Source organism: Schistocerca cancellata, chromosome 4, assembly GCF_023864275.1.
Source record: "Schistocerca cancellata isolate TAMUIC-IGC-003103 chromosome 4, iqSchCanc2.1, whole genome shotgun sequence".
NCBI classification, from domain to species: Eukaryota; Metazoa; Arthropoda; class Insecta; order Orthoptera; family Acrididae; genus Schistocerca; species Schistocerca cancellata.
Genome location: NC_064629.1, coordinates 752,299,138 through 752,320,885, shown reverse-complemented (window position 1 = coordinate 752,320,885; position 21,748 = coordinate 752,299,138). Strand labels below are relative to the sequence as shown.

The following is a 21,748-nucleotide window of genomic DNA, read 5'->3' as shown; positions in this document are numbered from 1 at the left end:
ATCCACAGAACCCTAGGCGTTTTAACACAGGTTCTTCTTCTTACTCTTTTCTTCTTCTTCTTCTTGAAGACACTTTATGTCCCTATCACTGCTGATAGGACTGCAACTTTTTAAACATGTGGGTTTCTTCTTTAGTGTATGACCAACTGCATTCATAATTTGTTCGGTATTATTCAAGCACCCAATTTAATTTTCGTATCCATTGCTTTATCAATTGTGAATATTGCAATATGTTGTCCAATTCCCATGTCCCTTCTTCGATGTATATACGCGGCTTTATCGTTTGTCAAGCAGATTAATAGCCTTATAACCATGAGCCAGGCTGTTTTAGTTTCGTTCCAGGTCCATAGAAGTTGTATCCAGGGAGACAAAGTTCAAGTGGGAGTTTATCAAGAATATCATCGCCACCTCTGGTGCACTTCCTAGCAGTCATGTTATGTTACTGCACTGTCAGAGGTTGCGCACTCTGTTAATTACCACATTGTGAACCTTCACCCAACTGTTTTGTGATGATGGAGAACTAAGCCATCTCACTAAAGCCTTGATCCCGTGATGCCTTGTGACACGCTCTATGAGAAACACGTTCGGTTCAGAACTTTTCCATAATTCCTTCATTTAAAAACTCTCTGCAATATTCGCACTTTAGTTGTCCTTTAAGATGAAAGTTCTTAGGTTTGTTTATGTACTTTGAACACTGTAAATATCTCCGTTGACCAGTTAGGAAAGTAACACTTTTGAAACACAGTTTTGTATTTAGAAATTAGCTACAGTGAATTTCTGCTTGCAAGGATCCATCTTAATACGATTGTATGCTGTATTTAGAAGCCCACTGTTGTATATATCAATAGGTTTCATTTTAACTATATGATGTTCAATAAGAATGTAATTTGTGGGAGAGTGTCTAGCGATGTGTATGAATCATGGAGTTTAAATTGCATACACAAAGAGCTTTTTTCTGTTCAGACACTCCACATTACCTGCTTTCATGAGGCAGAATGTTGAGTAATGGTTTATTCCATATAACCCTATTACTAATTTGAAACACTTATTTTGAAATTCACTTCCGCGGTTGGTTTGTAGGTTTTCAGGGCACCGATTCGTCCAAGTCTGCAGAAATTGTTCGAACATCTGTGTAACTTCCCTCCCAGTCTTTACTTTCACAGGAAGGATCTAGGTAAACTTGGAATACATATCTATCATCATTAAAATGTGTTTGAAACCATTGGATACAGCTCCTGGTCTGACGCCGCACTGACACTGGTGCATTTACAGCCTCTATTGTACAACCTATAGCATTGTTAAAAAACATAATTATTGTGTCACGTGGCTGCTTCACCTCACCTGCTGTGCACCTCAACACCTTCACCCTTTGCCATTTCTCTCATGAGTGGATTTATCATCTGCTGTTAATATACATTATTTACAGCATTGTATCCAACTTTAAAAATTTATCATCACAACATAAAAGACGAATATGCCTGCCTCTACTGCCAGTTCATCATCAGAATGAACAAGGTTATGATCCTTCGCAGACCGACAATGCTCGGCATTAACTTTTGTGGGGGGAATATTGTAAGTGACGTCCAGTGAGGCGTCAGCTATTTTGTGTATTCCTGATCATGTCACAGTGCTTCAGCTGGAAGACTATTGTTTCCAAGACGACAATATTCGTATTGTTGCCTATTACATGTTCGAGTTGTTAAAATCACGAAATACATGTAAAGTGCTTGTGAACATTTATAGGAAACACACTGAAAGACGCCACAGATTGTATGCTTTAGACTATTATTTGTTCCCTGAATGGTTTATACCTTCAGTGTGTGATATTTCGCACAAATTTTACTTACTGCCTCAAGCGTTTAAAAATGATCTGCTTCTTTCTATGTATGAGTCCTTATATAGACATTATGATGTGAATGCATGATGCCAGATTGATGGGCCTCCTTTTACCTAATGGCAATTTGCTGGTTCTAAAAAGGAAAGTAAATGACTTACTTTTACTCAGTGTACTTGTATTAGCAGTATAATAAAAATATGTTAGACACAGTGGCTTAGCAAGTATGTGGTAATGTTTAGGAATCAAAGGCGGTTCCCACTAAGCTGCTGTGTGTACATCTTTGTGTGTGTACATATTATCTCAGTCTCTTATTTCATACGTTAATGAGGACGACGTGACTATATGTCAGTCTGCCCATTGTTACAGCGCTCTGTGGATGGCGGCTGCTCATTGAGACCTGATATGTCGGGGCTGGCGGCATCAGGGGCTGCAGTGTCGGGGATACGTGAGGGCTGACTCTTGGTAAGAAGCTATGTTTTTATAGGTAGTTTGATAGGACACTGAGGTGTGAAATAACAAAAAAAAGAAGTTTTATATATATATATATATATATATATATATATATATATATATATATATATATATGGTGAGTCACCTAAGGTTACCGCTGGATAGCTGGATATATTTCGTAAACCACATCAAATACTGACGAACCGATTCCACAGACCGAACGTGGGGAGAGGGGCTAGTGTAATTGTTTAATACAAACCATACAAAAATTCACGGAAGTATATTTTTTAACACAAACCTACGTTTTTTTAAATGGAACCACGTTAGTTTTGTTAGCACATCTGAACATATAAACAAATACGTAATCAGTGCCGTTTGTTGCATTGTAAAATGTTAATTACATCCGGAGATATTGTAACCTAAAGTTGACGCTTGAAACCTCCGACGTTCAGTTGCGTGTTGTAACGAACACGGGCCACGGGGGTTCCATAGCACGTGAAGGACGCATAAATTGACCAGCCCGTTCTCCTGATCTTACACCTCTGGACTTCTTTCTGTGGGGTACGTTAAAGGAGAATGTGTACCGTGATGTGCCTACAACCCCAGAGGATATGAAACAACGTATTGTGGCAGCCTGCGGCGACATTACACCAGATGTACTGCGGCGTGTACGACATCCATTACGCCAGCGATTGCAATTGTGTGCAGCAAATGATGGCCACCACATTGAACATCTATTGGCCTGACATGTCGGGACACACTCTATTCCACTCCGTAATTGAAAACGGAAACCACGTGTGTACGTGTACCTCACCCCTCATGGTAATGTACATGTGCGTCAGTGAAAAAGACCAATAAAAAGGTGTTAGCATGTGGACGTAATGTGCTGTTCCAGTTTCTTCTGTACCTAAGATCCATCACCGTTCCCTTTGGATCCCTACGTAATTCGGTGCTCTCCGATACACACGATCGAACAGCGGAGTGGTACTCAAGCGTCAACTTTAGGCTACAATATCTCCGGATGTAATTAACATTTTACAATGCAACAAACGGCACTGATTACATATTTGTTCATATGTTCAGATGTGCTAACAAAACTAACGGGGTTCCGTTTAAAAAAATGTAGGTTAGTGTTAAAAAACATACTTCCGTGCATTTTTTTTATGGTTTGTATTAACCAATTACACTAGCCCCTCTCCTCACGTTCGGTCGGTGGAATCGATTCGTCAGTATTTGATGTGGTTTACGAAATATATCCAGCGGTAATGCTAGGTGACTCACCCTGTATATATATATATATATATATATACTCCTGGAAATGGAAAAAAGAACACATTGACACCGATGTGTCAGACCCACCATACTTGCTCCGGACACTGCGAGAGGGCTGTACAATCAATGATCACACGCACGGCACAGCGGACACACCAGGAACCGCGGTGTTGGCCGTCGAATGGCGCTAGCTGCGCAGCATTTGTGCACCGCCGCCGTCAGTGTCAGCCAGTTTGCCGTGGCATACGGAGCTCCATCGCAGTCTTTAACACTGGTAGCATGCCGCGACAGCGTGGACGTGAACCGTATGTGCAGTTGACGGACTTTGAGCGAGGGCGTATAGTGGGCATGCGGGAGGCCGGGTGGACGTACCGCCGAATTGCTCAACACGTGGGGAGTGAGGTCTCCACAGTACATCGATGTTGTCGCCAGTGGTCGGCGGAAGGTGCACGTGCCCGTCGACCTGGGACCGGACCGCAGCGACGCACGGATGCACGCCAAGACCGTAGGATCCTACGCAGTGCCGTAGGGGACCGCACCGCCACTTCCCAGCAAATTAGGGACACTGTTGCTCCTGGGGTATCGGCGAGGACCATTCGCAACCGTCTCCATGAAGCTGGGCTACGGTCCCGCACACCGTTAGGCCGTCTTCCGCTCACGCCCCAACATCGTGCAGCCCGCCTCCAGTGGTGTCGCGACAGGCGTGAATGGAGGGACGAATGGAGACGTGTCGTCTTCAGCGATGAGAGTCGCTTCTGCCTTGGTGCCAATGATGGTCGTATGCGTGTTTGGCGCCGTACAGGTGAGCGCCACAATCAGGACTGCATACGACCGAGGCACACAGGGCCAACACCCGGCATCATGATGTGGGGAGCGATCTCCTACACTGGCCGTACACCACTGGTGATCGTCGAGGGGACACTGAATAGTGCACGGTACATCCAAACCGTCATCGAACCCATCGTTCTACCATTCCTAGACCGGCAAGGGAACTTGCTGTTCCAACAGGACTATGCACGTCCGCATGTATCCCGTGCCACCCAACGTGCTCTAGAAGGTGTAAGTCAACTACCCTGGCCAGCAAGATCTCCGGATCTGTCCCCCATTGAGCATGTTTGGGACTGGATGAAGCGTCGTCTCACGCGGTCTGCACGTCCAGCACGAACGCTGGTCCAACTGAGGCGCCAGGTGGAAATGGCATGGCAAGCCGTTCCACAGGACTACATCCAGCATCTCTACGATCGTCTCCATGGGAGAATAGCAGCCTGCATTGCTGCGAAAGGTGGATATACACTGTACTAGTGCCGACATTGTGCATGCTCTGTTGCCTGTGTCTATGTGCCTGTGGTTCTGTCAGTGTGATCATGTGATGTATCTGACCCCAGGAATGTGTCAATAAAGTTTCCCTTCCTGGGACAATGAATTCACAGTGTTCTTATTTCAATTTCCAGGAGTGTATATATATATATATATATATATATATATATATATATATATATAATATTTTATTGATTTATATGTACACAAATTTCACTGCGTATGGCCAGAATAGAATATTGAAAAAAAGCTGCCTTCTGTAACCCTTATATTCGACTTGCATTGCATTCAGTCCAGTAGATGGGATAATGTACATAGGAATTTCTTCAGTCAATACAGCCTCTGTAGACTTGATAGATTATACGCTGACACACTTTGGTACAGGGGGAATGCAGGTATTAATACACTGCTCTAATTGGTACATAGTTACGGTATTTTTGCTTAAATGGTGAACAAACTTGCAGTAAAACCCCTTGCATATGGGCATCTGCGGTACAATGTATCTGTGGTGATTGATAGTGGAAAGTACAGGTCATCTAATTTCACAGAACTCGAATGTTTTAAGTACATGCCTGTCTCACATAAGTTAATTCTAGTATTGTCTCATCGTAAATATCTAATACAGAGACTTTACAGCCATACATACGAAATTCATTAGGAGTACGGGGTGGAACATATTCGTCCATCATCTTATTCTTTATATACTCCATCATATTACACAGATAGTCCCACTTACATCACGACTATTGGACTTTGGCACCATCATGTTCCACATTTCAGCTTCAGTTACCACACCAAAGTCGTAGTCCTGTACCAGGCTTATATTTACATGTTTAGATCCACTCACAGTCACGTCATAAGTGTTCGCAGACAGTAGCACTCTTGAGGGACACACCTGCAGCTGTGCCAGTTAAACGCCAGGTCTGATAAATTAGCAAGACCATCTGTTGGCTGGTGTGGCAGTGCAGCTAATAGTATGTCAGTGTTCTCGTCCAGCTGTTCTCTCAATACTAGATCAAGGGCATGTTGCACTGGAGGAAGAAAAGTAACAAAACTTAAGTATAATCGAATATATTTATGAGTAGCAATGTTAATAATTTCAGAATTCATAGATACTTACTTTCAAGTCAAATAGTCTTATTCTTCTTATGCCTGTAAGTGTTGGCTTCTCTCTGCTGGAGCTACATCCTTGCACTGTGAAGATCAGACCTCGAATGTGGAGGGTGGAGGGCTTCGGGCAGCTGGATTCATAATACAGAGTTTTCCATTTATCTGACGACCACCTGGTAGAGGTATTGCAGGCCGGCCACGGAAACCGCACCTGCCGGTCGAATGGGTTCCACGAGACTAAGCCATGCCCCCCCCCCTCTTTTGTGGAGACTGTACAGACATACGCACCTTGTCAGACAGTGTCATTTGAGCAGTGAATCAGGCATCACGAGTGTAACAGGGCAGTTTGCGAACACAGCAATGGCAAGAGCGAATTATTCAATTCCACAAGGAGTGTTTATTTACGATTCGTATGTGCGAACATAGTCCGCTCGTACCGTTCGGAGATTGTTTGAACAGAAGTTTGCAGGTATTCGAGTTCAGAATCGTGATGCAGTTCACAAATTAGTGAATAAATTTCGTTAAACGGGAAGTGTTAAAGACAAGAAACGCAAACGATGACGTACAGTGCTCACAGCAGCTCGTCTCGATGACATTGCATACCGCCTGGAAAATTCCCCCAAAAATCCCTTAGACATCTTTCGGAGCAAACACAAATATCGTGCATCTCTGTATAAAGTATCAGTAGTACAAGAACTTCGACCTGGTGATCCTGTGCACAGGATTAAGTTTTGCGAATGGACTTTAAAACAAATGCATGATGGTAAAATGGATCCTTACCTCATTCTGTTTTCAGACGAGGCTCGTTTCCATTTACACGGGTATGTTAATTCCCAAAACTGACGACATTGGAGCGCAGATAGACTTGTTGTGCTTCATGAGGAAACTCTTCATGGTCAGAAGATAGGGGTGTGGCGCGCAGTTAGTGGTGACAGAATAATAGGCCCAATTTTTTTAATGACAGTTACAAGTGAAAGATATGTGCAAAATTTTTTTTGACCGTTTGTAATGAACTGAGTGAAAGAGAACGGAGTTTCGCATTTCTTCAAGAGGATTTGCCAAGGGCTCAAACGGCCAGTGTTTCTTTGCACGCAAGTCACGGTGTATTCGATGAAAGAATGATTGGTAACGATATCTGACCCACTAGAAGTCCTGATTTAACTCAGTGCGATTTTTATTTTTGGGGTGCATTGAAGGACAAAGTGCACACAACAAATTCTCACACGATAGAGGAACTCAAGGATAATATCTGTGAATCAGTTACTTCAATATCTCAGAGAATTACATCATGTGATGTATAATTTCTTGAGTAGATGTCAGAAATGCGTGGAAAATAATGACAGGCGGTTCCAGAATCTCCTTGCGCGAGTACAAAATTTATTTGTTTATCTTTTAAATATGGTCATGTCGTACCGCAGCAATAGACGGGCGACACGGCATCTGATCGCCGGGCAACGGCATCTGACCGCTGGGCAACGGAGCGCTCGCTGCCTGGCATCTACTGCGCCACATAGGCAGTTATCAGATAAATGGAACACCCAGTATAATAAAGGAGAGGGAAGGGAAGCAATCGATTCATATGGGCCTAGCTTTCCTATCACCTCTCTGGGAGGAGGGGAGGCGAGAGGGAGAGGGTTTGGAGTGATCTTGCTCATCTGCCGGTGATTCCCCAGGGGAGGGGAGGGGGTGACCCTTATTATAACTAAACCAAGTGTGTAACCTTATCAGTGACCTTGAAGTAAGTGTCTCTTTGAAACCAGACCCGACAATGTTAACATGCTGACGTCAACGTTGCAACTCTTCCAGAAGGCGTTCCATTGGGTTGAGGTTGGGACTCTGGAGTGGCCAGTCCATTTCAGTGAAATTTTTGGCCATAGACCGTTGTCTGACACACACTGCTTTATGACAGAGTGCATTGTCATTCTAATACAATCATAATCTCCAAACTGTTCCTCTACAGTGTGCATTACACAGTGCTGCAACATGTGTTCGAGTCTTTCAGCAGTTAGCGTTTTCTCGACTGCAGTAAGTGAGCACGCCCCAAACAAGAAAATCTCCCCTCAACATTAACACCATCTCCGCCGCAGTTCACTGTTGGCACGTGAAGGCATTTTGCTCTACCACAAGTACCGCTTAGCACTGACTACAGAAACTTTTGGCTTACGAGAAGGTGCTCGACCATTCTGCCCATTCTTTTAACTCCCTGCACACCGCCAACGTGTTAGCCCGATTGCTGACAGTATTTTGTAACTTAAGAGTGATTCTTTCCGCTGATTTCATGCGATTTTTTTACAATCACCCTCTGCAATGCTCGACGGTCCCTGTCCATCAGCACGAGGGCTGGCTGGTCTCGGTTTAGCTGTTGTTGTTTCTTCGCGTTTCTGCTTCACAATCACATCACTAGCGGTTGACTTGGGCAGCTGCAGAGGGGTTGAAAGTTCCCTAACCCATCTGCCACTCAGGTGATATCCAGTGTCTAGTCCACTTTAGAAGTCATTGAGTTCTGATCGACCAATTCTGCTGATATTGCATCTCTACAGACAACACAATACTCTCCGCCTCCTTTTCTACTATCGTGACATCTAGTGGTCAGTACCGCAATACATAGGTGTGTCTGGAGACTTTTGATCAGATAGTGCCTGTTCACAGTCGCACTGCTATGTGGAATACTGATAACGGTAAGAGCACACAACAACTTTATATCGTGTAGATTATGACGTGAAAGTTTTGACAGTTCTTATTCTTCTAGTTCTTAAATCAACTGCACGCTGTATGTACATCTCAAATTTTTGGACTAATTCTTTTTACATGCTGTATTTCTCTGAACTCCAATTTCTCGTAAGTTTACGTTAAAGCAATCTACTAATCACCGATCTAAACAAATTATTATTATTATTATATTAAAAAGGTTTTATGCATTTGTTGGGATAAAGAATTTATTATTACTATATTAAAACATTTTATATTGTTTCTTGTTGTTATTAACAAAATCGTACACACGTTAGAAGCAGGGATGACGGCAAGTTGTGGTAGGATTGGGGGGACGGAGAATAGACGGTGAGAGACAGTAACAAACTGTTTTCCCATCTCCCTCACAACCGAACATTGAATCAACTTGTGACGGCAAAATTACTTAGATCAAAATGTTGTATTTCGTTTGCAGAGTCATTTCGGTTTAGCTACATTTTCTAACAATATAGTTGGTTCAAATACTGGTGGTGGAAGAAGTTTTCATCGTCAGCATTCGGCTGCCAAGTGGAGGCGATGTGGTGACGTACAGCTGCTAATTATTCGAAGGATGGGGACGTTAAGCTCGGCGGTCCCTTTAACGCTTTTCAAGAGTAGCAGGCTATTTGCCGACACCGGGTTTCAAACTGTTCCTCCCTACTCATCCTCATCAACATCAACAACGAAAACTTGACAATAAACTTGCTTTCGTCATAGTCACCTACATTGGACACTTTACTTAAAAAACCTGTACTTTGTGAAGGAAAGCTGCTACTGCGTGCAAGGAATGGAAACCTATCCAAATAGGGTCTCTCAGTTGACAACGTCATATGTTTTCACCCGGTGTATAAAACGATGTACCTGCATGGCCTTTCCACTAAGTTCACCGCCTTCAAGGTACATCGCTAGGTTTTATAACTACATTTAGTGCACGAAGTGTGTGCAGTGTAGCCAGTGAAATGAAATTTAGATATAAACTTTCGTATCGAGGTGGAATGTATCGCCTCAAAATGAAGGCAAAATATCGTTCTGCATTTCAGTTTGAGGAAGGACAGGTATCGATCAGAAATCGAAGCACAAGAGAAGCACACTTGCAACGTATGATGTCTAGGTACAAGGGCCTTAGGCTCTTGCATTAGAAGATTAAGTTGTTAATAGAACGATATTAGCTGTCAGTTATAGTATTTTCATCGCTAACACGTCTTTTGCTTGAACTTGATATCTGACGTCATCCCATCCTAACTTAATTAAAAGTCAAAGTGAGAAAATTTATTGCTGACTGTAATTTAGTCGAAATCTTGAGGTGTCTGTGTGTCATGATTCTTTTCCTAAATGCTCTGCAAGTTGTCGAGACTTTCTGGCGGAGAATACGTCGAGCGCTTTTAATGATACCCGTGCAAGAGCTAGGCAATAAAAATTACAAATCGACCGAAGAAGCCGTATTTCTGACATCTTTATTCCACTGGTCCGACACTTATAACTGACATCTATTTCGTAGAATTTACGACAAATTTTAATGAGGTCATAAATTTTATTCGTACCTAATATCTGAAAGACGACGACTGAGAAATATTGGAGCTATTCTCCATGTAATCGTGTAGTGGCTTTGTATTTAGTCTATACAGTGTGCATTCAGAGACAGACATGTAACTACCAATCTGGTGAAAAGTTCTTCTTTCTCATCTGTCGATATTTCTTGAAACAAGACTACAAGAGCGTAAGTGCACCTCTGTCAGATTTTGCTTGCCTGTCTCTGCTCCTTATACTTCTATTGAGCGTATAAGCTTTAGTAAAAAATTATGGAAGTTTGGAAAGTCTCTCCTACTTACAAGCTACACCGACAAATGAATTCATATTCGCAGTTTATGTTATTATTATGTAAACGAGTTGTCTCACATTCTTGGATGATACAGTTTTTCGCTTTTTAAGCGTATTTGTCATAATGACATTTTAGTAACAATTACATAATACGCACATGTGTCTAGAGTCGATGCATGTCAATAGTTTTCAGAAAAAACAGCGTAAATTATTAGACACTTGTCTAATACATTTCTACCACAAGTATACGATTATCACGTATTCTTTTACAGCATGGACTCTTTGATTTCTTTTCTAAAAGTCTTACATATATGTCTGTCATACAGGAATTATGTATCAAGCGTGTCTCATAGCCCTTGAAGAGGGCATGTCCGTAACTCTCAAATGCGCTGCAAAACCCCGGAGGAAACAAATTCAGGTTCAGACAGCCAAATGGGAAGGTAATCGAACATCAGTATCGTTGAACAGAGCTCTCAGTTATGGAAAGCTCTTTTGTACGGAAAGCTTTTGATGCGCACGTGCTTGTTTCTCACTGTTGGCACGCAATAGCTAATTAACATTACCAAATTTCTCATCCTCTATCCTGATGATTAACGGTATATCGCCGATCAATAATATGCGGCTTCAAATAATGCGTTACAATAGTTTAAGGATCTGGCTCAGATTTTCCACGATTAGGAGAGTTTGAAAAATGGTGGAGCAATCACTCACTTCTTTTTTAATAATTTGGACACACGACATCTGCTCACACAGAATGGCCAAAATAAAACTTGTCCGAAAAGTCTGTAATCAGTTACCAGAAACTGACTATATGGATGCTTTTGATAAGACAGAGCTTCAACACCGCATGCCGCAAATAACTCTGACACGAGTTCGTGTGGTGATCGTCGAGGAGATGTCAGTCGGAAAAGGCAGTTAAATCTCCTGGCCTTCAAGATCGCCTGATCTCACTCCATGCGTGTAATTTTTGTCTGCGGGAAGAGTTCAAGGATCAGGTGTTCTCAAACAATCCCAACGCACAGCAACAGAACGTAAAAAACGATACAGCTGCCATATTTGACGCGGAGCTGTTACGCGTGTCTCATAGTGTGACCAACCGCTCACAGCGGTCATTTCCAGCATCTTGCGTATAGAGCAGGCCTCCTGTTCACTTACAAACGTAAATTATGTCATATATATATTGGGCGAGTTTTACTTTGGCCAATCTGTATAATTTCAAGAATACTACATGTTGAAGCTTTTTCTTCTCTGCTGAAAATCTATGGCCTGTTCAGCCAGGATGTCATAGAGACTGGGGTAGTTACCGTGAAACCGATTTCCTTCCCTACGCTTCCACTATCTGTGAACTCGCATTCGGGAAGACGATGGTTCAAACCCCCTTCTAAACTAAATTAAACTGAACTCTGCCCGAACAGACCATGAAGGCTCAACGGTACCGACCGGCCGCCGTGTCATCCTTAGCCCCTTTGGTCGCGAATATGGTGGAGCATCTGAACAGGGTACCATTCTCCCGACCATTTGTAAGTTTACGAGACCGGAGCCGTTACTTCACAATCAAGTAGCTCCTCAGTTTGACTCACAAGGGCTGAGTTCACCCCGCTTGCCAACAGCGCTCGGCAGAACGGACGGTTACCCATCCAATTGCTAGCCCAGCCCGACGGCACTTACCTTCGGTAATCCGACGGGAACCGATGTTAACACTGCGGCAATGCCGTTGGCTCAAACCCCTTCTGGTCACCCAACTTTAGGTTTTAACTGACTTCACCGTTATGTTAAACCCTAATCATATTCCCTTTTCCAATAACCTCATTTTAGACGGGACGTGAAACCCTAATCTTCCTTCATTTTGGAATGGGACAATATTTTATTGGAACTTTGATGACCATCAAACCGATTGCCAAGAATTATGGTTAAGTCCAGTTATTTTGAAATCCTTTTTCGCTGATGCAAATGATAATATAAATCGATTTCTCGATTCTAATATGTCAGCTAAAAGGTTTTTCTTTACCTATGGAAAGTTACGGCAAGATCTACGGTAAGGTGTCGTGGCTGACGTGCAGACCTCCACAAGATTTCATGTATACCTGTCATGAGCGTTTCGTATCTCTTTGGGCTCGGTTGTGTGTTTGGTACTTCAGCATTTAACAGGTCTAGAAACACTGACATTTTTTTTCTACGGAATGTGACTGCTAGAATGGTGGCACTCCAGAGACTGCACTTTTAGTCACTGTTATAAGAGAGGGAAACACGCAACTGTGTGTTGCTTGAGCAACGGCGAAATGCTCGTTAGATTGGTAATTCACTAAATAGCACAACGGATCTTTCTCAGGATTACAGTTATTAATGGGTAAGAAGAGATTCGTTACTCACCTCATATCCCTGCTTTGCGACGACCGACTGCCGCGACCACGCGTAATCCAGCTCCTTCCCGTGGGGGCCGCATTGCTGCCAACAAATAACAACCAGTTAGCAAACAAGGCATCAGTATCGCCACCTGGTAATTAACAACAAAGAAGCGGGTGTAAATACAACTACGGTTAAAGGCCAAACCATCTGCTACGTCTAAAAAGATGCTATATACCTCATGCGTGCATTATGTTTCAGTTTGAAATGTGTTCTAGTAATGTACAATGAGCATAAGAGGGTGATTCCGGTAAATATGTCACACATATTATGAAAAAATACTTGCAGATCGTTTAGATCTACGTAATAAGGACAGCAAGAACGATGCGCAGGAGAGTAGAAGTATCTGGTTGACGTAAACTTCATGCAGAATTATGGAACGTATATTGTACTCGCAATGATGACTTTTTTGAAAATCGAACAACAACTACGTGGGAATAAACAAGGATATCACAAGCACTGACGGTGTGCAACCCAGTTTGTTCTGTTCATTCATGAGATCCAGAGATATTGGAGCAGCTTTGATATTGTATTTTGTGACTTCAACAAACCCTTAGATTAGTTCCACACCGACCCTTAGTAAACAAAGCACGTGCACGGAGGAAATGAGACGACACGTTTGGATGGGCGATAGATAGTCTGTCACTGGAATGAGTCACCAATTTCATCTGGGAAACACCGTCCAGAGTGATTTAAGAAGCAACTACTACATAAATCCAGCTGTGGGGAAGGCACATGCCGGAATCAGCTTTATTGTAAGTACGCTGAAGAAGTGCATCAGGCGCACCAAAAAGGTCGCTTACGAAACGCTAGTTCGAACAATTCTTGAGCATTATTCGCCGATGTGGGCCCATATCAACTTAATTAATGGAACAGGTACAGAAGATTCAAAGAAGAGCCGCACGATTGGTCACAGGTTTGTATAGTTGGCACGACGGCGTCACAGACATCCTAGAAAAACTACAGTGGGAGAGGTAACAACTAAAGTGTTGTAAATCCCGGAGTGCCTTACTCTACTAATTCCATCAGCCCATGTTACAAGACGAGCCGAGAAACGTGTGACCTCCTACAAAGTAATAAAGACTGCGCTAGAATTAGAGGAATTCTGCTTTCCCTCATACCCCGCGCGAATGGAGTTGGAGGAGGCGAAAATATTATTATACTTATTAAGATGGTTTGCGGGGGTAAGATGTAGATGTTTACTATTGTATAACGTACAAGTTATCTCTAATGGGTAATGTTAGCTGTAATTCCAGACTTTTCGAATGTGATGCAGTTAGCAGTGAGGAAACTCTTTTCAATTAGATTTCGGTAACTCATCAACCTGGTAAAATTAGTTATTAATATTGACAAATGCAAAGATGTATACTTCACCAAGCGTAAAATCTGACATCCTTCGACTACAACATTAATGAGTTACGACTACCCAGTCAAGTTTCATAAATATTTGCGAGTACAAATGTGCAGATCTACGAATGCAATGATCATATAGTCTCAGTTATAGGTAAAGGCAATGGCAGGTTTAAATTGATTGATTGAATACCGGGAAACTACAGTTTGTCTGAGAAACAGATCGCATGCGAAATATTTGTACGTTCCGTGCTAGAAAACTGTTCAAGCATATGGGGTTCTTTTCAGGTCGGTTTAATAGGGAATACCGAGTGTCTACAAAGGAGAGCGCTGCAGTGGTCCTATGACTGTTTTTCGCGAGAGTGTATCAGATACGTTGAAAACGATTAACTGGCAGACAGTGAAGACGTCTGCTATCATATCGAGAGAAGATGCGAGGAAAACCTCAAGAACCGGCTTTCAGAACCGAAACTACGAAAATTCATCACCCTAGCTACGTATTTGTACCGCAAAGATCGTGCGGATGCAGTTAGGCAATTAACCCTTTCTGCGTCTGCGATTCCAAATGGCTTTTTTAGCTTCAATGATACCGTTTGGCATCGCTTCACGTAGTTCCAACAGATCACAGTGGCGTTTGCTTTCGTGACTCGCCCTTTGTTTGAAGTGCAGAACAGAGAAGTGTCGTGAGTTGTGCTACTGCATTTGTGAGTGAAAATTAACTGTTGTGTTTAGTTTTATGCTGTGTGTAGTGAAATTCTTGGTTATGGAACCAACTTTACGTAGTTCCTCAAGGGCAAGGGAAAGAAATACGGTAAGTTTACAATACAGTTATATATGCATTTTTTGAGTAATTATTATGTAATTTCTAATGATGCCATTTGGAATCATTATTTTATTTATTAACCAATAGCTTCAAAAGAACTTTTGCAATGGATATGGCATATATGCAACATGTACAGTAAATATTCATTACAAAAAAATTTTCCCCAATTTTTTTTCTAAATGTGACGCACAAAGGGTTAACAGCTCACACGCAGGCTACAAGCAGTCATTGTTCCCACCCTCCATCCTGGAATGGTAACTTCCAGAAACATGAATGTACGGTACAATAAAAAGTACTACGTTTTACAGTTATTTGCTGAATATGGGGGGTCCGCCGCTCGTGGTCTCGCGGTAGCGTTCTCGCTTCCCAAGCCCTGGGTCCCGGGTTCGATTCCCGGCGGGGTCAGGGATTTTCACCTGCCTCGAGATGACTGGGTGTTTGTGTTGTCCTCATCATTTCATCATCATCCAGGAAAGTGACGGAATTGGACTGAGCAAAGGTTGGGAAATTGTACGGGCGCTGATAACCACGCAGTTTAGCGCCCCACAAACCAAACATCATCATCATCATCATCATCTGAATATGGGTGCAGGTGTATAGGGGTGGGATAATTCTCCGTAGTCATTCTACATCTACATCTGCACTCCGCAATCTGAGGGTACTTTGTGTATTCCTGTTCCAGTAGCGTGTCGTTCGCAGGAAACACGATTGCTGGTATACCTCCGTGTGGGGTTGAATCTCTGCAATTTTATCTTGACAACCTTTCCGCGAGATATGCGTAGGAGGAAGCAATGTATTAGTTGTTTCTTTTAGGAACGTATGCTCTCGGAACTTCATCAGTAGACAATGATGCAGAGCGCTTCTCGTGCACTGTTTGACACAGGAGCTGACTGCGCATCTCCTTGAAGCTTCCGCGCTTACAAAATGAACCTGTAACGAAACGCGCTGCTCTTCTATGGATCTTCTCTATTTCCTCCATCAGTCCTATTTCGTACGGATCCCATACTGACGAGCAGTATTCAAGTGTTGGTCGAACGAGTGTTCTGTAAGCAATATCATGCCAATATTCTGCCACGCTGGCCTCAGCTCCATTGTACTATTGTGCAATGGGGCGGTAAAAAAGAGTATTGCGCGGCACAGCTGTGGTATTCAACCGCTGCTGGAAACATCAATTGTCCTTCATGCTTTGCTGGCAGCCTCAGTAAATCCACTTGAATTGAATACTGTAGCAGACTAATTGGAGGTTGCTCTATCGATTGGACATAGGAAATTACAGTGTAGAGAAGTTTCATGTATAGTGAGAAGCAAAACGAAGTATTTTACACTGTTTATCTTCCTGACAAAAATAACTGCTGCTCGTATTTTGCAGCTTTTTTAAAATTGACTAGTGACTGAGGAAGAATGACCGCAATTGTTAACAATACAATTTTTGTCCATTGACATTTTGCATTGCATGAAATGCCTCATCTGTAGGTATTCTTTGTGATGAAGCTACCTCCTATACATCACAATAACAAAATTTAAAACTTCATAAGAAAGACCACTTTACTTGTAGTTGTGAAACTGGGTGTTTTCTATTATCAGCTGGAAAACGCTGCTGTCAGACACAGAAAGGCGAATATGCTCTTCTTTAAGAGACTGACAGGAAAATGGGGAACCATCTGCTTCAATCCTTATTCTGCCGTACTCACCAAAAATTTTGCCATGCGAACATATTCACGCACTTTTAATACAGAACATTTTGAGTCATTTTACCCAGTCTCTCTTTCTAGTGAAGCCTTCATACACAGTATTTCCCTCTCACTGCCACTTGTCCCATTCTTTGTCTCTCACTGTCTCTTTCTCTCTCACTTACAGTCGGCTGTCTTTCACTTCAGCCACCATTGTCTCCTCTCCACGCATATTCATGGGGATGGTCTGCTCGGAGTTTTGACCTCTAGACTGGGAAATGTGGGAAAATGAGCAAGTTTTTACGTGCTTAAGTTCGCTGCGGTCGGGGAGAGAGGTCCAGACGTTCCAAGTCCATGTATGATCTCCACTCATCTCTATTTTTCATTTCCACTACCTCCTCTCTCCTTTGCTCCCACTGCTACTATCTCCATCCATCTACCATCTCTCTTTCTCTTTTACTGCCACTATGTCTCACTGACGATCACTTCTCCTTTCTCTTTGGCTCCCACTGCTATTGTCTTCATCCATTTCTCTTCTCTCTTTCTCTTTCACTGTCGCTCTTTCTCTTCCAGTGGCACTGTCTCCCCTTTCTTCCACCGTCACTGTCTCTCTGTTATTCTCTTCCATCACAAAAAAGCACGAATATATTCGCACTCCAAAAGTTTTGGTGAGGAAGGTAGAATGAGGATTAAGGCAGCTGGTTACCCACTTTTCTGTCGGAATCTTCCAAAAAGAGCATATTCGCCTTTTTTGTGCTTTGACATGAACATTTTTCCTTATCGCAACAGAGGTGTGCTGTTCATATAAAACGAACTGTGTAGATAAGTTTTCACATTTTGTTTATATACTTCGACATATTTAATTATTTTGACAAACATAAACAACAAATAAATACTCATAATATAAGGTTAACACAAAATCGCCTCGCATCCAATGAAAGTTCACTTTACACTACTTTACATGAAAATACAGAACATTTTTAGGCCATACCTTCCATATACCAAAAATGCGGTATTTGATTTGCAAGTACAAAGAATTTCTGTGTCAAAATAATTTTTTGTAAGGTGCTTACGCTGCCAGGTGGCATCATCGAATAAATTACGGGTCAAGACAGCCTTTATTGGCGTGGAGTGCCCATCATACATGACTTAGCTCGTCCATTAGTCGATGTACATATAGTAATTCATACCTGTTAATTCCTTAGTTCTGCTATTGGTTACCATATATCTCTCTTCAAAGTATGTGATGCGTTTCCATGTACTTGCTCAACATGAGAGTCACGTATATGATAGTGAGAAAGTTTTTTTGACATTTTTACGTACCCAGTAATGTGTGACGCAGTAATGTTGAATATTATCTTCACAAACTGCTCTGCCTTAGGACTATGGTTCATATCTTCGTGTTATGCTCAGTTTCTTATTTTTGCCGTTATTTTCGGGCGTCATTTTGCAATATGGCGTATTTTTATTGAACTGACCAAAAAGTTTTTATATGTATTGTACAATATTACAACGGAATTTATATCATGATAACAGTATACATGTTATGTCGTGTACAGTGGTGGTTCCCACACTTCTCGTTGCAAGTCAAGTATTATTTGCTGTCCCTTCCTATATTTTACAATTGTTGACACCTTTTTTATTCTGAATAAGTAGTTTGTATTAGCTCATCCATTTACTTGATATGCGTCATGTAATATTGTATACCTGTTTCCGTCGTAATTCTGCTATAGGTTACTATATATCTTTACTCAAACAATATGATGTGTTACCATGTATTTGCTCAACATTATAAGCATTAATATGATTGTGAGAACATTGTTTTGGAAGCTCTATGTAGCCAATAACGTTTGATGTAGTGAATGTTGAGTAACAAACTGCTATTAATTTAGGGCTATGACATTGATTTTTACACATTTTACATTTTAGTGTTATGCTTACTTTATGTGGCCACATAACTCTTTCTGTTTATTCTCATGTATAGTTATTTCTCTTGATATTGAGCCGATCCCATGATTTTTTAATGTATTTTATATTATGATATTGTCATACACCGTAAGTCATGAAGTACTTTATGATCCCAATACTGGCTGATACATTTTTTAGCGCAGTAGCATTTCGTCACCACCCTTTCAGCATTGCATATTGGTTGTTGTGTCTGGCTTCTGTGTGTCTAGAAACAGTTTTCATACACTGATTACTTACGATATAAGGCAATCGTTATATCTGACACGCCAACAGTTGATGGAATATTCTATCTCTGTTATCTGTGGAACTTTGGATGTACCTCGTGTATACTTTTGTTAATATGATGTTTAAAATAATGTAGTTTGCCCGGTGATAGGCCATGTACTTTATATAATATTTTATTTCCATTTGTATACTCGTAATGTATTCTTTGGTAGATGACTGTTTTTATACATGACATCAACTAAGTCTGGCATGCCAGCAAATATGTAATGTGCGTATGATACATGGAATATAGAGTCTTAAAGTCTTTGGATGAATATGAATCTATTACAACAAAATACCAGCTGCTGTCAGTTACCATGTGGTTGTAAGAAATTTGTGCAGTAAAGTTTTATCTTAATGTGAGGTGTGTAAACTGTTATTTATACATGGCAATGTATGCAGACAACGTAGTGTTTTTCTGTGTTGGTTTTACAGGCACGTGACAGTGACAGGTAGCCGAAATTAACTAATCACACGATTAAAATCACAATACAGCCTACGACGAACCACGTTTACGTTTATGGAACATCATAAAGTTTTATTGATGAAAAAATGACAATTGAAAATGACAACTAAAAACATAGTTTCGTGACCACAGAACCCTTGCGATGGCCTGAGGATCCTTGTCATGTATTCATAATTTATGTGTGGTAACTTTGAACCTCTGGTCTTCGATAATGGATAATAACACTGAAAAAAGTTTCAAGGTTCCCGAGAACACCATCTTAAGAACACATGGTATAAATTTCGACGTTTTACCATGAAAAGAAGTTATGGAAGCGGCCATACCCACAATTAGTACTTTTGGTACACAAAAATCAGGTTTATCTTTGTAAGGGCTACAGGATTTCGAAAATGGGGAAAATGGCTTTCTACACGAATGTCGAAAGAAAGTACAGTTGAAACTGGAACCATCTGCTAAGGTTAGTTATTTAGATAACTGTGGCCCAATTTGTGAAAATTGCTAACAACCGTTTTTTGCATTTTTCTGCATAGGTACAGTAACTTTGTACCTCTTGGTCTCATTAACGAATAATGATACCGAAAAAGTTTCGACATTCCCCGAGAATATCATCTTAAGAACATATGGTAAAAAATTCGACAATTTGCCATGAACAAAAATCATAGAAGAGGCTATTCCGGGAGTTGGCACCTCTCGTATCAAAAAATCACGGTATTTCGGGATTTTCTCAGGAACCGCTGGTGAACAAATGGTACTTTTATATACCGCCAGTGTCTAGACCACACCTAATGCAGAAAAACCAACCGATTTGCTCAATTTGCCTGGTCTGGAGGAAGTGTAAAATGTTTAAATTTTGACCCTGTACTGGAGGATAAATACAGTATTCCCGTTGTTCCGATAGGTATAACATAGTCGCTAGGCCAAGGACTATCCAAAACATGTGACCCCTTAGCTCTGTGACCATGAGAAGGCTTTTTGGAATGTATTGGTACCGTGCACCATTGTGCATGATTCGATCTGAATGGCAATATTTTTGAGAGATTTTTGTTGCTTGAATGACAAAGCATTATAGTGTAACAGTATATAAATCATAGCGTGGTTAAATGTATTTGTACCACAGTTTATGTTGTCTGTAAATATGTGAGACAGTAACCAAACGCCGGCCACTGTGGCGGAGCGGTTCTAGGCGCTTCAATCCGGAACCGCGCTGCTGCTACGGTCGCAGGTTCGAATCTTGCCTCGGGAATGGCTGTGTGTGATGTCCTTAGCTTAGTTAGGTTTAAGTAGTTCTAAGTCTAGGGGACTGATGGCCTCAGATGTTAAGTCCGATAGTGGTTAGAGCCATTTGAAGTAACCAAACTTCCTCTTACACAAAACTCATAATATCTGTCATGTGGACCAGTGCTTATTGAGTGGATGACAAAGTAACGGACTTCACAGAATGATTGGATTTAGTTGTCTTATACGTGCAGTATAGCTGTGCCAGTTCTGGCCCACTCTTCATTGCTGCCAGATTTCTCCCACTTTAACGATGGGTAATAGCACTCGGCATGGAATGGCAGGAAATTCAGAACTTGGTGGGAAATTTAAAAAATGGCTGCAAATTCAAAAGAGCTCAATTGTGCTACAGTGCTTTCCCCCACACCTGTGATACCACAGTGGAAATAGGGCTCTTATCCTAAATATAAATTGGTAGGAAATTCAAGATGGTGCATTGTCTCTGTTAGTTGAAAACTCAAGAGGTCAGCCCTATTATGTCAGAATTCAAGATGGCTGATCTGGGATACTGGCCCAGCCTGCAAAGTTGTCAGGTTTTCCCCAGCCTGTGTCACATCACAGTCGCAGATGGCAAATAAAGATGGCGACTTCGGCATACTGGCAAAGCCTGCATGATTATTGGTCGCTAAAATCCAAGATGGTGGACCCTGTGATACTGGCTCAGCCTGCACAGTTGTCAGCTTTTCCTCAACCTGATGATGTTACAATTCAGTTTCGTAACTCAAGATGGCGACCTTGGCATATTGGTTGCCAAGTCACTGGATGCTGAACCAGGCTGCATGGTTGTCATATCACTTATCCTAAATTTAAGAGGTGGGAATATCGAAAATCATTGATTCTCGCCTGGAGTCACATATCACTTGTCTTAAGTTTAAGTCAACTTGTGCTATGTTTAAACTACTGGCACCACTGATGGGGTATGAAAGGACTGTTTATGTCTTTATTAAAACAAATACCAGCCTGGGGAGTACTATGCCTGTAAAATTCATCATGAAAAA

The 21,748-nt window shown here is 41.7% G+C and overlaps 1 protein-coding gene across 2 annotated transcripts in view; it reads right to left on the bottom strand.

Moving 5' to 3' along the window:
• Positions 1–21,748, bottom strand: part of LOC126184342 (zinc finger protein rotund-like) — an 883,010-nt gene that overhangs the window by 220,541 nt on the left and 640,721 nt on the right. For both annotated transcript variants that reach the window (XM_049926719.1, XM_049926721.1), the window contains exon 3: positions 12,902–12,976. In XM_049926719.1, the coding sequence (XP_049782676.1) occupies positions 12,902–12,976 (75 nt within the window). The remainder of the gene's footprint in view (positions 1–12,901; positions 12,977–21,748) is intronic.